General features: G+C 47.6%; 1 protein-coding gene across 22 annotated transcripts in view; it reads right to left on the bottom strand.

Annotated features, from left to right (window-relative positions):
- Nucleotides 1-8,728: 8,728 nt before the first annotated feature.
- para (sodium voltage-gated channel paralytic) overlaps nt 8,729-17,451 on the bottom strand; it is a 534,209-nt gene continuing 525,486 nt past the window's right edge. For all 22 annotated transcript variants that reach the window (XM_071656463.1, XM_071656459.1, XM_071656474.1 and 19 more), the window contains one exon: nt 8,729-14,375. In XM_071656463.1, coding sequence (XP_071512564.1) covers nt 13,288-14,375 — 1,088 coding nt within the window. In that variant the 3' untranslated portion in view covers nt 8,729-13,287. The remainder of the gene's footprint in view (nt 14,376-17,451) is intronic.

The raw sequence follows: 17,451 nt of genomic DNA, 5'->3' as shown, positions 1-17,451 counted from the left end.
CCTGTAGCAGGTTAGTATCATTTTATTTACTTAAAAAAAATGGTCATTAGATTTAATGCCTTATAACAGGTGATCATTAGATTTATTGCCTTGCAAAAAGTCAATATCATTAGATTTACTGCCTTTTATGTAACAGGTCATCATTAGATTTACTACCTTGTAACAAATCAAGATCATTATAACTAGTAGTTATTGTACAACAATTGCTGTAGTTGTTATTGTTGTAGTAGTTATTAATGTTGTAGTTGGTTATTGTTGTAGTTGTTATTATTGTTGTAGTTGGTATTGTTGTAGTAGTTGTAATTGTTGTTATTGTAGTTGTTATTGTTGCAGTTGTTGTTGTATCTGTTGTAGTTGATTGTTGTAGTTATTGGTTTAGTTATTGTTGCAGTTGTTATTGATGTAGCTGTTGTTGAAGTTCATTGTTGTAGTTATTGGTTTAGTTGTTATTGTTGTAGTTATTATTGTAGTTGTTGTGGCTAATTCAGGTGCAGTCAAAGTTGCTTTATTTGCTGTTTTCCTTTGTTTAACTTTACGAAAATAAAATGAAAAAGAGATTTCAAGGTCTTTTTTCTCTTTTAATGATTGTGTCTCTTGTTTCGTAAAGTGCACTAGTTAACTATGTAATAATTGTTCGTAAACAGGTTAACTATGTAATCTATAAGATACCTGGACAGTAACTAATTACTGTGCCAGTGTTTCTAAGAACAAAAGTTCATGTACCTTCGATTTGGATGAACAATAAGTTTTGTGTGTGTGTGTGTGTGTGTGTGTGTGTGTGTGTGTGTGTGTGTGTGTGTGTGTGTGTGTGTGTGTGTGTGTGTGTGTGTGTGTGTGTGTGTGTGTGTGTGTGTGTGTGTGTGTGTGTATGTGTTCACTGATAACAAGTCAAGATCATTAGAAGGTGATTCTACAACGTAAAAGGTTGTTCATAGTTCAGGGTTATAGCCCAGAGTTCTTTATAGTTCAGGGCTGTTTATAGTTCAGGGTTACAGTCCAGGGTTGTTTATAGTCCAGGGTTGTTTATAGTTCAAGAACGTATATAAATCAGGGTTACAGGATTGTTTACAGTCCAGGATTGTTTGTAGTTCAGGGTTGTTTATAGTTCAGGGTTGTTTATAGTTCAAGGTTGTATATAGTTCAGGGTTACAGTCCAGGGTCGTTTATAGTCCAGGGTTGTTTATGGTTCAGGGTTGTTTATTATTCAAGGTTGTCCAGGGTTACAGTTCAGGGTTGTTTATAGTTGAAGGTTACAGTCCAGGGCTGTTTATATTTCAGGGTTACAGTCCAGAGCTGTTTATAGTTCAGGGTTACAGTCCAGGATTGTCTATATATAGTTAAGGGTTACAGACCAGGGCTGTTTATAGTTCAGGGTTGTTTTTATAGTTGAGGGTTACAAGTCCTGGACTATAGTCCAGGGTCGTTTATAGTCCAGGTTTTTTATAGTTCAGGGTTGTTGACAGTTCATATTTCAGGTTCCCAGTTCAGGGTTGTGTTCACAGTAGTTCAGCGTTGTGTTCACAGTGCAGTTCAGGGTTGTGTTCTTACTGCAGTTCAGAGTTTCAGGGTTATAAAACTCGTTTTTTTCTTCGTGGTAAATTATCAAAAGTTTATTCGATGACGATATATTATTTACAGACAATATAGTACAAACTGTGAAAGTCAAAACATCTTACAAAGTGCAAGCGGAAAAGGCGGCAGAGTGGAAATCTGAAATTAATGCCATTATTATTATTATTATTATTATCATTATTTATTTTTTTTTTGGAGGGGAGGTTGGGTGGGTGGTTGATGGGGGGGTGAGAGGGTGGGTTTGTTTGTTTTGTTTTTGAGGGTGGGGGCTGGGGTGGGGTGGGATGGGGTGGGGTTTGTTTGTTTGTTTAAGTAAAAGGGGAGGGGTAAAGGGGGGGTTAGGGGGTTAAGTAAGGTTTAGCAGCATGAAATATCCGTAGAGTTATGAACCCTGGTAGATCTAGGCTTTGTGTTTACGGAGATCATGCAATTGACAAGGGGACACAGATATTTATTTATTTATCTTTTCTTTTTCTCCTTACTGGCATATCTGTTGTGGTGTTGTGTTGGAGGGTGAGGGGAGAGAGGAATGGGGGTTGAGGGGGTAGTTGAGGGAGGGAGGGGCAAAAACCAGCAGACAGAAATATATATATATATATATATATATATATATATATATATATATATATATATATATATATATATATATACCCTGAGCCTTGCTTGCGGAGGAGGGGGAGGGGAAGGAGTGAGGGTGGTGTTTATGTATCCCCTCCCCTTCCGTGTACCTTCCAGAGGGGAGAGGGAGGGGAGGGGAAGAGAGGAGATAGGGAGAGGAGGGGGGTGGGGGAAGGGGGTTGTGATTTTTTTCTCTCTCTCCCCTCCCCATCCGTCCCCCATCCCCTTCCTCACCCTCCCCCCTCCCTCTTCCCCCCATCCGTATCAGATGAGTCTTCATGTTGCACCCAAAATATATATCTATAACAAAAAGAAAGACAACAAAAACATAGAGCATAAAACAAATTACAGATCTTAAAAAACAAACTTATTTTCCTTCTTTTTTGTTGTTTTTTATATACAATATAGCGATACATTATGCCATCCCATAAAATTTGCATATTAACAAGACAACCTCTTATATCAAATATATATATATATATATATATATATATATATATATATATATATATATATATATATATATATATATATATATATATGCATATATATATATATATATATATATATATATATATATATATATATATATATATATATATATATATATATATATAAAAGGAAAATAGATCTCAATTAATTGATAACAAGGGTTAAGCCTGGATTACATCTACATAGAAACAAGGTCCCGAAATCCTCAGCCACAGGCATGTGGCCCTTCCATGGGAACAGATGAAAAAAGATATGGTTTTTAAAGATGGTATTCCATCATACGCCACTCCATATGACCTATCGCAAGGAGCTGTGGGTGGGATGGGGTGATGGGGGTGGTGGTGGTGATGAAGTGGGAGGGAGGGAGGGAGAGTGACGGGAGGGAGGGGACAACATCTGTGTGATGTACATTTCTCCCTCCCTCCCGCTCGATCGCCCCTCCTCCTCCCACACACACACACACACACACACACCATCGCTAAGATATTGCACCAAGAAGAGGGAGGGAAAGGGAAGAGGGAGGGAGGAAGGAGATGGAGGGAGTGGTGTGGGAGTGGTGGTTTGGTAGGGGGGGTTGGGTGGGTGTTGTTTTGGGTGGGGCTACACACCCCTCCCTTGACCTGGGCGACCAGGTCAGGGACACGCAACAGTTTGACTCGGTGTTTGTACCAACAGAAACAACAGATCTCGTGCGACCGTGACGCCACACCAGGTGAGGCATGGCGTACCTACGTAAGTGACGCCACACCGGATGAAATCACAGGAGAGAGAGAGAGAGAGAGAGAGAGAGAGAGAGAGAGAGAGAGAGAGAGAGAGAGAGAGAGAGAGAGAGAGAGAGAGAGGGTAAATGTCTTTTTTTTGCGTAACTTCTGCCGTCAGAACACGGGCCTTCGTTACCCCGGTGATTCACCCCCCCCCCCCCCCCCGATATACGACGCCCTCTGTATACAGCATATCTAATTCATAATATGTGCAGCTACATAGCGGTGTACGAGGCGTGTATGTCGGACATACCCGCATACGCCAGGACAGCTGGTCAGACACACACACAAGAATGATCCTTGGTTCATGCGAGCGATCGACACATTCGTGGCATTAGACCGGACTGGGGGCATGAATAAACTGAGCACATATAAAACCATATATCACTTAATTAAGGGTATGTGCGTAGTTATGCATCACTATACTGACTCCATGTGGCCAAATGTTGGCGTGTAAACCATCAGTATACGCGAGGTGCGAGCGGCGTGGCACACACACACACATAGCGGCGTATCCAGCATGTGGGGTCACTTGCGTACTCATATGTAACTGAACTCCACATATCACTCTCTGTGTATCGAACGCGATAGACACGTCCCACCATGTCAGTAAACAACTCCTCGCATATGTGATGCACATCATGTGAGCGGCCAGACAACGAGAAACGCCAGTCTTTACCAGTCCTTACAGAAAATGGGGCGCGCGGGGTAACCACAGACAAAGGAAAACGGTCAGTGGTACAGCATATAAGTTTTGCAGCTTTTGGAAGCGAACTACGAAAACCTCTTTTCTCTTTCAAATAAAAAGAAAATCTATTTTATCTTTTGGGTGTTGAGGGAGTGAAAGTAAAAACCCTTAAGAGCTGAAGGGACTCCATCATTCCACATAACATAGCTGGTGTTAGCCACTACCAAAGCATCCTTAGTGTATATATCCTTATGTATATATATATATATATATATATATATATATATATATATATATATATATATATATATATATATATATATAACTAATCTTAATTTCTTGTGGACGCCTTAGAGTTCTGGCGTAATCTTCTTTTGAGGATTGGTGAAGCGAAGTTTGGAGGAGGAGCTGTGTGTATGGTTGTTGTGGTTGTCAAAAGGGTTAACGAGTCAACAGCAATGGCCTGAGGTCTTCCAAAAAGCCTCACAATGAACATTTCTTAGCCGTCATTCACGAACTCAAGTATGACGGTCAACAAGGGGAAAAGAAAACAATAATGGATCGGAAACAAACTATCTTCACTCTCGAGGCCGAACGTCCTCCTCGACCTGCCTTAAGGATAGGGTGGTCTGGAGGACACGAGGGTCTATTGAGGTCTTTGCTGGTCTTCTGCGTACGCAAAGAGGCCTCTCACACCCTGGTGCGGCCGCTCGGTCCTCCAAGGTTAGAATATTTCATCTACTCATGGACTATGGCGTATTATTATTATTATCATTATTCTCTTAAAACTGTGACTTCATATCTACGTGGCTCGAAAAAATCTCTGGCTAGCGGTTCCTCCTTGGCGGAGGTCACTTACGTAGCTGAAGTTAGGCAGCTTTCCACAAGCTAATACTAAGGCTTTCTTTGGTGTCTATAATCGCGTGTTAATATTTCGGACAGTTAAATCTACGGCTATTATAGTCGGGAATATTCTACGCATACACACATTTCTAGCTCACTTCTCTTAAGAGTTCTCTGTCAGGTTTCCCCAAAAGCTCCCACCGTCTGCAAGGCCTTCGCTGGCACCGTTGCTGTTTCCAATCTGTTCTGGCAAGGGTCAAAGGCTTTCACAACACTCGTAGGATCTTCCCCCTCCCTTAATTTTTTTTTTTTTTTTGGCCATCAGTTAGTCAAATATCTTGCAAATTGTGCCAGACAAATTGTAAAGCTTTTTCATTCAAATTTTGATTAATATATTCTTATTTCCTAATTAGACTTTTACTCTGGGTCGTCAAATGTCTTGGAGAATTCGTTTCTTGTAGAACTAGCTTTGAAGACTCGCCTATATATCTGTATTTCTCTTTCACAAGCCACTCTATCTCTAACTTCCCCACCACACATCCAACTCTCCCACATTACGGTTCTTACTCTCCCACACCATGGCTCCTACTCTCCCACACCACGGTTCTTACTTTCCCACACCACGGTTCTTACTTTCCCACACCATGGTTCCTACTCTCCCACATTACGGTTCTTACTCTCCCACACCATGGTTCCTACTCTCCCACACCACGGTTCTTACTCTCCCACACCACGGTTCTTACTTTCCCACACCATGGGTCTTACTCTCCCACATTACGATTCTTACTCTCCCACACTACGGTTCCTACTCTTCCACACCACGGTTCTTACTCTCCCACACCACTGTTCCTACTCTCCCACAACATGGTTCCTACTCTCACACACCACGGTTCCTACTCTCACACACCACGGTTCCTATTCTCCCACACCACGGTTCTTACTTTCCCACACCATGGGTCTTACTCTCCCACATTACGGTTCTTACTCTCCCACACCACGGTTCCTACTCCCCCACACCACGGTTCCTACTCTCCCACACCACGGTTCCTACTCTCCCACACCACGGTTCTTACTCTCCCACACCATGGGTCTTACTCTCCCACATTACGGTTCTTACTCTCCCACACCACGGTTCCTACTCTCCCACACCACGGTTCCTACTCTCCCACACCACGGTTCTTACTCTCCCACACCATGGGTCTTACTCTCCCACATTACGGTTCTTACTCTCCCACACCACTGTTCCTACACTCCCACACCACGGTTCTTATTGTCTCACACCACGGTTCTTACTCTCCAACACCACGGTTCCTACTCTCCCACACCACGGTTCCTACTCTCCCACACCACGGTTCTTACTCTCCCACACCACGGTTCCTACTCTCCCACACCACGGTTCTTACTCTCCCACACCACGGTTCCTACTCTCCCACACCACTGTTCCTACACTCCCTTACCACGGTCTTACTGTCTCACACCATGGGTCTTACTCTCCCACACCACGTTTCTTACTCTCCTACACCACGGTTCTTGCTCTCCCAACAGTAGGCACTGTTGCCCCTGGGTCCTAACAGTAAGTACCGTTGCCTTTAGACTTCAACAGTAGGTCTCGTTGCCTGTTATCTTACGTTCACAACCCACTGTATCTTATGCACCCATGTACATAACGTGTTATCCTACATACGTTCACAACCCACTGTATCTTACCCACTGTATGTAACTCACCTATGTACACAACCTGTCATCACCCACTGTAATGTAACTCACCTACTGTAAACGACCTATTATGACCCACTGTATCCAGCTCTCCCATTGTACCATACTCACCCACGTACATAACACATTGCGTCTTCCTCTCTCCACATACATCACTCTCCCACGTAGTAAACCTTTGACCGTTAGACAACGAAAGCTGTCGTCCACCTCTGAAGCTGTCAGTGGTTAGGTTACAGTGGTAGGTTAGGGGAGGGGGTGTGGTGTTCTGTTGTGTGTGTGTGTGTGTATATATATATATATATATATATATATATATATATATATATATATATATATATATATATATATATATATATTTTTTTTTTTTTTTTATAATATATATATAAATATATATATATATATATATATATATATATATATATATATTTCATCATCGCAAATCACAATATATATATATATATATATATATATATATATATATATATATATTATTTCATCTCCGCAAATCACAATGTCTAGCCTATAACCCATAATTTGGTCGTTGTCCTTTTGATAACTGACGGGAATAAGATCCGTTATCATTTATCGGTGGCTATAATGATCATTTACTGGGGTGGGTGGGTGGGGAGGGTTATGAGGGGGGGGGTGCACTATTGGGGGAGGAGGTCGTCGCGCGATGCTCGAGGGGGGAGGGAGGGGGATGGAAGGACGCGCCCCTAGGACACCCGGGGAAGAATGGTGAACTAGGGCGTGCCGCCAGCCCCTCCCCCCTCCCCTCCCCCTCCTGACGAAGGGGCACCATCCTCCTCCCCCACGTTCCCTTGCTTTCCGTTGTGAGATGCGACGTACGAGAAAAAAAAAAAGTGGGAGAAAGGGGGTGTGGGTGTGTCATGGGGTTGGGTAGGGGAGGGGTAGGATAATGGGAGTGGGGTGCTTGTGGAGGGGAGGGGGTGGTTTTTCAGGCAGTAATGATGAAACCAGTTAATACATATCATGGCAAAAATTAGAATTTGAAAAAAACATATATATATATATATATATATATATATATATATATATATATATATATATATATATATATATATATATATATATATAATCAATAATAATAATCTAAAAAAAAAAAGTGGGGGAGGGGGAGAGAGGAGGGGAGGAGGAGGAGGAGTGGGGGGAGAGGAGATTTGGGGGGGGTAAATATCTGCTTTATCAAGAATATAACAATTTGAATATTACAGAACTGGTATCTTTTTATCACATATGAGAGCATAATAATGATGGTTACGAAACTAAGAAGACAAACAAGAGTGCTTCCTGAGAATGGTTCTGGCGGTAGCGGCGACGCCCGGTAGTGCAGAGAGAGAGAGAGAGAGAGAGAGAGAGAGAGAGAGAGAGAGAGAGAGAGAGAGAGAGAGAGAGAGAGGCGGAGGAGGTGGCGGGGCTAGCGCGCTCGCAGGCGCAGAGAGGAGGAGGAGGAGGAGGAGGAGGAGGAAGGAGGAGGCGCGCGCGCAGGCGCAGAGAGGAGGAGGAGGAGGAGGAGGAAGGAGGCGCGCGCGCAGGCGCAGAGAGGAGGAGGAGGAGGAGGAGGAAGGAGGCGCGCGCACAGGCGCAGAGAGGAGGAGGAGGAAGGTGAGGGTGAGGAGGCGGTGGGTAGTTGTTGTTGTTCTTGTGATTTTCCTATCGCCGCTCCGCCGGAGCCACTCCACATTATAAACTAAGGCGTGTGTGTCACGAATCTGAAGTATTTATTTATTTTTTCACAGCACTGTCTCTTATATAAGTTAGTGTCTGCAGTTACAAGCCATTGATGTCTTTTTTTGGGGGGGTGGGGAGAGGAGAGGACAAGATGCCGCGGGAGGAAGGTCGGAGCGGAAAAAAGCGAGATGTGGCACCTGGTCTGAGCGACGGTGGTGGCCATGACACACACACACACACACACACACACACGTCAGGCTCACCACATCTCCTAGCTATGAACAAGGGGCGGCGCGTCGCCCTGGAGGGAAACAGAGTCGCTCGCTGATTGGCTTACATATATATATATATATATATATATATATATATATATATATATATATATATATATATATATATATATATATTATTTCTTTTTTCCCCGTTGGCACCATGTCCTCTCATGCTAGCACAGTCAAGCCTGAAGTATATTACTATTGGAGGAGAAAATTCCATTTTTTTTATTTCCTTAAATTATCATGATCATTTTTTTTCCGAATCACTCAGGTCAAACTTCCATAGCAAAAAACATCTTTTTTTTAATATTTCTTTTTTTCCAACAATATTTCTATGCTACATTGGTTATTGAAGTGGAAACAGTGTTTTCTTTCTTTCTTCCTTTCTCTTTTCTTTTCTCTCTTTTGGACCAATGAAACAGACTGCGAGATATCTAGGTACAGAATAATACAATTTTCCAACACAAGAGAGAGCGAGAGAGGTAGGCCCGGAGCGACAAGGGGGGGGGGTGAAATTAGGCCCCCCCAGGCACCAACCACAGGATACAGACAATCGCGTGGGGATTGTGCACTCACGTGAAGGACACTGACAAGTGGCGGACGTCGGCGGGAGGCGGGCGCTGAGGGGGGGGGGCGGGGCGGGGCCACATGACGTCACCAGTGGGGGGAAGAGGACGCAGCACACCCGGCTCCACCCCCACACCCTCCCTCAGGGGAGGTGCTTCGCTTCCCCCACCGCACTGACGTCATCGCATTCATTCACTGGATTCCCCCACCTCCTCCTATTCTTGTTCAGCAATTTTCTTTCTTTTCTTTCTTCATCATCTTCTCTCTCGTGCAAATAATGGCATTTCATAAACTTGTGTTTGGTTGTTTCTCAGTCTTGTGGAACCATACATATAAAATAATTTCCTTTTTCCATCTTTCACTAGTAATTATGCACAGATTAACCTTACTATACTGATTTATGTACTCAAAATGGAATTAGTTCAAAATAACGGCGTGTGTGTGTGTTCACATAGAATATCGTGCGAGAAACGAACCATACCGATTACACTATATGTTAAGGCCATTAAAAATCAGTCTCGTGAGAGAGGGGTGAGGAAGGGGTGAGGGGTAGAGGGGTGAGGAGAGATGGGGAGGAAGGGGGAGTGAGGGGAGGACAACATAGTAATGGTAACAGTATGATAATATATCTGTGGCCTGAGGCCGCCGGAAACATTGTATCCGGGACCTGTGTTGAGCTGAGCTGTGTCTTAGCGACCCCCATAAACTGGGGTGCTGGGGTGAGGGAGAGGGAGGGGAAAAGAGGGAGGTAAGGTTGGGGGAGGGGGAAGGCGTTATACAAGGGGCAAAAGGAGGGGTGTTTTGGGGGGAAGGTTAAGGAGGGGTTAAGGCCGAGCCAGAGGTGGAAGGGAGGGGGAATGGGCCTGAGCCAGAGGTGGAAGGGAGAGGGGGAATGGGCATGAGCCAGAGGTGGAAGGGAGAGGGGGAATGGGCATGAGCCAGAGGTGGAAGGGAGAGGGGGAATGGGCATGAGCCAGAGGTGGAAGGGAGAGGGGGAATGGGCATGAGCCAGAGGGAGATGTGGAGGAAAGTAGGAGGCGAGTGATTGAGAACAGGGAGGAACGAGGTGAAAAAAAAAGGGAGGGTTAGGGTGAATAGCACAGGGCGTGTACCATAGCAGGGAGGGTCAGGAAGTATGTTCAAAGGCCTGGCACCATGCAAGGGAGGGAATGGAATATGTTCAAAGGCCTAGAACCATGGAAGGGAGGTGTATGGAAAGGTAATTAGGGGTGCTGAGAGAATTTCCAAGTTCGAGAAGCAGAGAAGGGGGTTGGTGATGAAAGTGATGGGAGGGAGGGGGATGGGAGATGACTAGCCTAGCCCCCCCCCCCCCCTCCCTAGGGACAGAAGGAACAGAACATCACTAATAGATCTATAATATGTCTATCGAGTTGGGTATGGGTGTCTATGAGGTGAATGCCAGTCACTTCACTGGAGACGAAGGAAGGGAAACAGGTGCTTAGGTGGTGTGTGGGTGGTGTGGGGTCGTGTAGGGGGAGGTGATGTGTGGGTGTTGGGTGGTCGTGTGGGGGAGGTGGTGGTGTGTGGGTGGTGTGGGGTGGTGTGTGGGTGGTGGTTCGTGTAAGAGGAGGTGGTGTGTGGAGGGAGGTGTGTGTGTGGAGGGGGTGGGTGGGTGGTGGGTATTGGCGCTCCGTCGTAAGGGTGATCTCCACTTGGGGAAGAGTGAGCAGGACGCCCCTCGGAGCCCAATACGCTGCACCCGACACCTCAAGACGCTGCTGGGCAGCCACAGAGAAAGGACGGGGAGAGATAAGGGCGGGGCAACTGAACTGGATGTGAGGGTAAGGGAGGTGACTGAACTTGAATGATGATGAATGGTGGAGGTTAAATCCTATAAGCCACCTCAGCTGAGAAATCCCATTAGCGTGGGGAAGGACGGGCTGAAGTGTGTCTCACTCAATACGATGGGGAATATCAGGGGAAGGGGAAAGGTGGGGGGGGGCGTGTGTGTGGGGCGCCTTGGGGAAGAGGAGGGAGGAGTGGGTAGGGGAGGAGAATAACAACTGGGGATCTTGGCGATGAGAGACCACCCCCAATCCCCTCCATCCCTCCCCAACCCTAAAGAGGAATAGAGACATGTATCCCCAGGAGAACCCAAGAAGAAAATTGGATATAGCTCATGGCTAGTCCAGGACTGGCGTAGCCAGTTAGAGAGAGAGAGAGAGAGAGAGAGAGAGAGAGAGAGAGAGAGAGAGAGAGAGAGAGAGAGAGAGAGAGAGAGAGAGAGAGAGAGAGAGAAGAAGAAGAGTTGGTTTGGTTGATGACGGCAAAAGCCAAGGAGGAGCTGGACGACCGACCCACCACAAGCAGCAGGACGAGTTAGCCTTACGGGGGATAGGGAAGGATAGTTAAGGAGGCGGTAAGGATAGAGTGACCAAGCATCAATGTTGACCTAGGGTCGCGATGATGGATGGGGATAGGTCGAGGAGGAGGGTTCAAGGTCGAGAATGAGGGTTTTGAGGTGGAGGAGGAGGGTTTAAGGTCGAGGAGGAAGGTTTGAGGTGGAAGAGGATAAGGATTTGAGGAGGAGGAGGGTTTTGAGGTGGAGGAGTAGGGTTTGAGGTGGAGGATGAGGGTTTGAGGTGGAGGATGAGGGTTTGAGGTGGAGGATGAGGGTTTGAGGTGGAGGAGGATAAGGTTTTGAGGTGGAGGAGGGTTTTGAGGAGGAGGAGGAGGGTTTGAGGAGGTGGAGGAGGAGGGTTTTGAGGAAGTGGAGGAGGACCAGGGTTTCAGGTGGAGGAGGTGGAGGAGGAGGTGGAGCTGGGTGGCATGCCTTGCATATATGTATAACGGTTAACAATACAAGTTCTACCATTTGTGTGCGCTTGGCTATTAGCATTATGCACTGCTTGCGCTCAAGTAAAAGGCATTTGTGTATCACACACAGTTTATGTGAGGGGGGGAAGGAGGGAGGGGGGTTTGTTGGGGAAGGGAGGAGGGGAAATTGAGAAGGAGGGAGGGAAGGAAGGACGGGGGAAAGGAAGGAAGGGGGGAAAGGAATGGGGTGGTGGGGTTGTTAGTAATAATTATGCAATTAAAGTACTTTTCCTGTAATACTTGTTTGGGAACATGTATGGTTGCGTTCCTTTCCTTATCACACATACACACACACACACACACACACACAGACACTGTGCTCCGCCCACAATTGGGAGGCCTTTTAATATATATATATATATTTTCTTCCATGGTCGCTGTCGTCTTCCTCTTGGGTTTGCGCCCGGAGCCACTCGCTTCGCCATAAGTCGTCCATCCGTCTGTGGCTGGGCTGGCTAGCGGGCGCTCTGGCTGTCCCCTTGCAGGAGGAGGGGCCGAGGAAAAGGAAGAGGTGTTCTTTGGTGTGTGTCATACACCAGGTGTGAACAATACTGTGAGCGTGGGGCGTGTGTGGGCGGCCATGGGCGGCCATGGGCGGTAGCAGCGATTTCAGGTCACCTCCACGCTAACTAACAAGTGAATGTCATACAGGGATCAGCCGCAACTAGCAGTTTCCTCGTTTGATCCGAAGTTCGGCACCAAGACGGAGTTCAAGGAATATGGCCCAGCAACCATTTAGAAAAATGAAATACAAAAATAAACATATCGTGAATCACTTAGATCAAATATCTCTGCACAGAGGAGGGTGTGGCACCCGTTGGGGTAGGAAGCTGAGAACAGTTGGATTATAAACTTAAATAACAAGGCATTATTAGGAGTGCAGTGTTCCCGGCCTATAGAATTGGCCCAGCCGACGTGAGTTCGCGGGCCCCAGCTTTGGGACCCCCAGCCGCGCTAAATTTGTCGCTCGTTAACGCTCGTCCTCTACGGCGATTTTGATCGCCAGAGCCGTGCGCGGGGGAGATGAGGGGAGGGCAGAGGGGGTGGGGGGTGGTTTGGGGTGGGGGGAGGGGGGCTGGGCGAGAGGAGAGTTAACAGAGCCATACGCGGTCGTCATCAACAACCGACCTGTGTGTAGTTTTAAAAAAGCAGCAACAACCTCAATATATCATTATCTTTTTTTGGGATTTTTTTTTGTTTTTTTTTTTTACTCGCCTTTCGCCTGTCACACGTCGGTCGAGCGTGACGTAACTGATGGTGATCGCGAGTGAATCACCACCTTATGACCGTTTTTTGTAACGTAACCATCGCTTTCGACTAGGACGGCCGTGTCGGCTTGCTTCATCTCCTCCTGTGAGTCGGAACCAGAGAGCGAGGAGTGGTCCTTGTGCTGGCGGTGTCTCCGCCACGCCTGTTGGATGAGGCGGGCGCAGTACTCCTCCCGCTGCCGCCAGAGCGTGGATGACACAGGCTCGTATCCTGGGCGATCGGGAGCAGGAGCCACCTCGCCGATGTCTGCCGAGTCCTCCACAGGGTTGCCCTTGCGCGCGAAGAAATCCTTCGTCAGGGCGTCTAGGATGTCCACGCAGAACACAAGGTCTCCCTTGCAAATGGGAATGTCCATTGACACAATTTTGTACTTATTTGGCTTGTGAATCTGAAGAGGCGCCTCTAATATATCCAAAAAATCGGACAGTTGGTGGAACTCGATGAACTGCGTGCCCTTGGGGTCAAACTGTTGCCAGATCTCATAATACATATCATAGTCGTCATCCGTCAACCCTTCCTCAACATCCTCCGTCGCTTGGGAGTAATTCTCGAGGATGACGGCGATATACATGTTGATGACGATGAGGAAGCTGATGACCAAGTAGCCCAAGAGGTAAGCGATGCCGATGGCTTGGTTGCCACAGTTGCCAGGGTCTCCGATCTCGGGGTCTGGCTTCTTGCAGTCCCTCTCATTCACGATGCCGGACAGGACTCCGTCCCACCCCGCTGATGTCATCATTTGGAAAAGCAAGATGAAGGACTGGAAGAATGTCTCGAAGTTGTACACAGCGTCCAGGCCTCCAGTATGTTTGACGTTCATGAAGAAAGACATTCCAAAGATGGCGAAAATGAACATAACAAGGAACAGCAGCAGGCATATATTGAAGAGGGCTGGAAGGGACATAGCCAAGGCGAAGAGCAGAGTTCGAATCCCTTTGGCGCCCTTCACGAGACGCAATACTCGGCCAACCTTCGCCACCCTCACCACTCGCAGCAAAGTTGGGGACACGAAGTATTTCTCAATGATGTCCTTCAGCACCAAACCTGCAGGAGAAAGCAAGTCACTTCTCTGTCGCACATCGAGGAGGACATGGGCCTGGGTTGACGGAACGGTCCTCAATTAACCGAGGCACTAAAGGGCTGGAGGTACGGCTCAAGAACGACCTCTGAGGGAGGGACTGGAAAAATGGTACCACAAGGACGACCTCTGAGGAAGGCACTGGAAACATGGTACCATAAGGACGACCTCTGAGGGAGGGACTGGAAACGGTACCACAAGGACGACCTCTGAGAGAGGACTGGAAACATGGTACCATAAGGACGACCTCTGAGGGAGGCACTGGAAACATGGTAGCTCAAGGGCGACCTCTGAGGGAGTGTGAGTTTTATGTTTACATATTCCAACTCGCATGACAAGAGTTACGAAGAACCGTCGCTCTCAAGTACCTGATGGCAATGTTGGCTTGCTCTCACATAATTACGGGACTGGGAAAACATAAGATTACTAGCCGTACCAACAACCGTGCCTTACATGATCATAAACATCCAAAGCAGGCGACAAATAGGTCAACAGCAGGTCAAGGTCAAACTTGCACGTTGAGCACTTTATCACGGCCATACTCACCACCACGCCCACAACATACTCACCACCACGCCCACAACATACTCACCATCACGCCCACAACATATTCACCATCACGCCCACAACATACCATCACGCCCACAACATACTCACCACCACGCCCACAAAATACCATCACGCCCACAACATACCATCACGCCCACAAAATACTCACCACCACGCCCACAACATACTCACCACCACGCCCACAACATACTCACCATCACGCCCACAACATACCATCACGCCCACAACATACTCACCACCACGCCCACAAAATACCATCACGCCCACAACATACCATCACGCCCACAACATACTCACCATCACGCCCACAAAATACTCACCACCACGCCCACAACATACCATCACGCCCACAGCATACCACCACGCCCACAACATACCACGACGCCCACAACATACCTCTCATGCTCCACAACATACTCACCACCAGGCTCACAACATACCACCAAGCCCACAACATACCACCATGCCCACAACATACTCACCATCACGCCCACAATATACTCACCACCACGCCCACAACATACTAACCTCTCATGCCCCACATCATACCTCTCATGCCCCACAACATACTCACCACCACGCCCACAACATACCTCTCATGCCCCACATCATACTCACCTCTCATGCCCCACAACATACTCACCACCACGCCCACAACATACCACTCCCACAACATACTCACCACCACGCCCACAACATACCACTCCCACAACATACTCACCACCACGCCCACAACATATTCACCACCACGCCCACAACATATTCACCACCACGCCCACAACATACCTCTCATGCCTCACAACATACTCACCACCACGCCCACAACATACTCACCACCTCGCCCACAACATACCACCACGCCCACAACATACTCATCTCTCATGCCCCACATCATACTCACCTCTCATGCCCCATAGCATACTCATCTCTCATGCCCCACATCATACTCACCTCTCATGCCCCACAACATACTCACCACCACGCCCACAACATACCACTCCCAAAACATACTCACCACCACGCCCACAACATACCACCACGCCCACAACATACTCACCTCTCATGCCCTACAACATACCTCTCATGCCCCACAACAGACTCACCATCACGCCCACAACATTCTCACCACCACGCCCACAACATACCACTCCCACAACATACCAAGCCCACAACATACCACCGCGCCCACAACATACTCACCCACGCCCACAACATACGTCTCATGCCCCACAACATACTCACCACCACGCCCACAACATTCACCACCACGCCCACAACATACCTCTCATGCCCCACAACATACCACCACGCCCACAACATACTGATCACCATGCCCACAACATACCACTCCCACAACATACCACCACGCCCACAACATACCACCACGCCCACAACATACGTCTCATGCCCTACAACATGCTCACCTCTCATGCCCCACAACATACCACCACGCCCACAACATACTCACCACCACGCCCACAACATATTCACCACCACGCCCTTAACATACCTTTCATGCCCCACAACATACCACCACGCCCATAACATAATCACCACCACGCCCACAACATATTCATCACCACGCCCACAACATACTCATCACCACGCCCACAACATACTCACCACCACGCCCACAACATACTCAACACCACGCCCATAACATACCACCACGCCAACAACATACTCACCACCACGCCCACGACATACTCATCACCAAGCCCACAACATACTCACCTCTCATGCCCCACAACATACTCACCACCACGCCCACAACATACCACCGCGCCCACAACATACCACCACGCCCACAACATACGTCTCATGCCCCACAACATACTTACCACCACGCCCACAACATACCACCACGCCCACAACATATTCACCACCACGCCCACAACATACCTCTCATGCCCCACAACATACTCACCACCACGCCTACAACATACTCATCACCATGCCCACAACATACCACTCCCACAACATACCACCACGCCCACAACATACTCACCACCACGCCCACAACATACTCACCACCACGCCAACAACATACTCACGTCTCATGCCCCACAACATACTCACCTCTCATGCCCCACAACATATTCACCACCACGCCCTTAACATACTCACCTTTCATGCCCCACAACATACTCACCACCACCACGCCAACATATTCATCACCACGCCCACAACATACTCATCACCACGCCCACAACATACCTCATGCCCCACAACATACTCACCACCACGCCCACAACATACTCAACACCACGCCCACAACATACCACCACGCCCACAACATACTCACCACCACGCCCACGACATACTCATCACCACGCCCACAACATACCATCGCGCCCACAACATACTCACCTCTCATGCCCCACAACATACTCACCACCACGCCCACAACATATTGACCACCACGCCCTTAACATACTCACCTTTCATGCCCCACAACATACTCACCACCAC

Source organism: Panulirus ornatus, chromosome 63, assembly GCF_036320965.1.
Source record: "Panulirus ornatus isolate Po-2019 chromosome 63, ASM3632096v1, whole genome shotgun sequence".
Lineage (NCBI taxonomy): Eukaryota > Metazoa > Arthropoda > Malacostraca > Decapoda > Palinuridae > Panulirus > Panulirus ornatus.
This window is presented reverse-complemented; position numbering and strand designations above follow the sequence as displayed.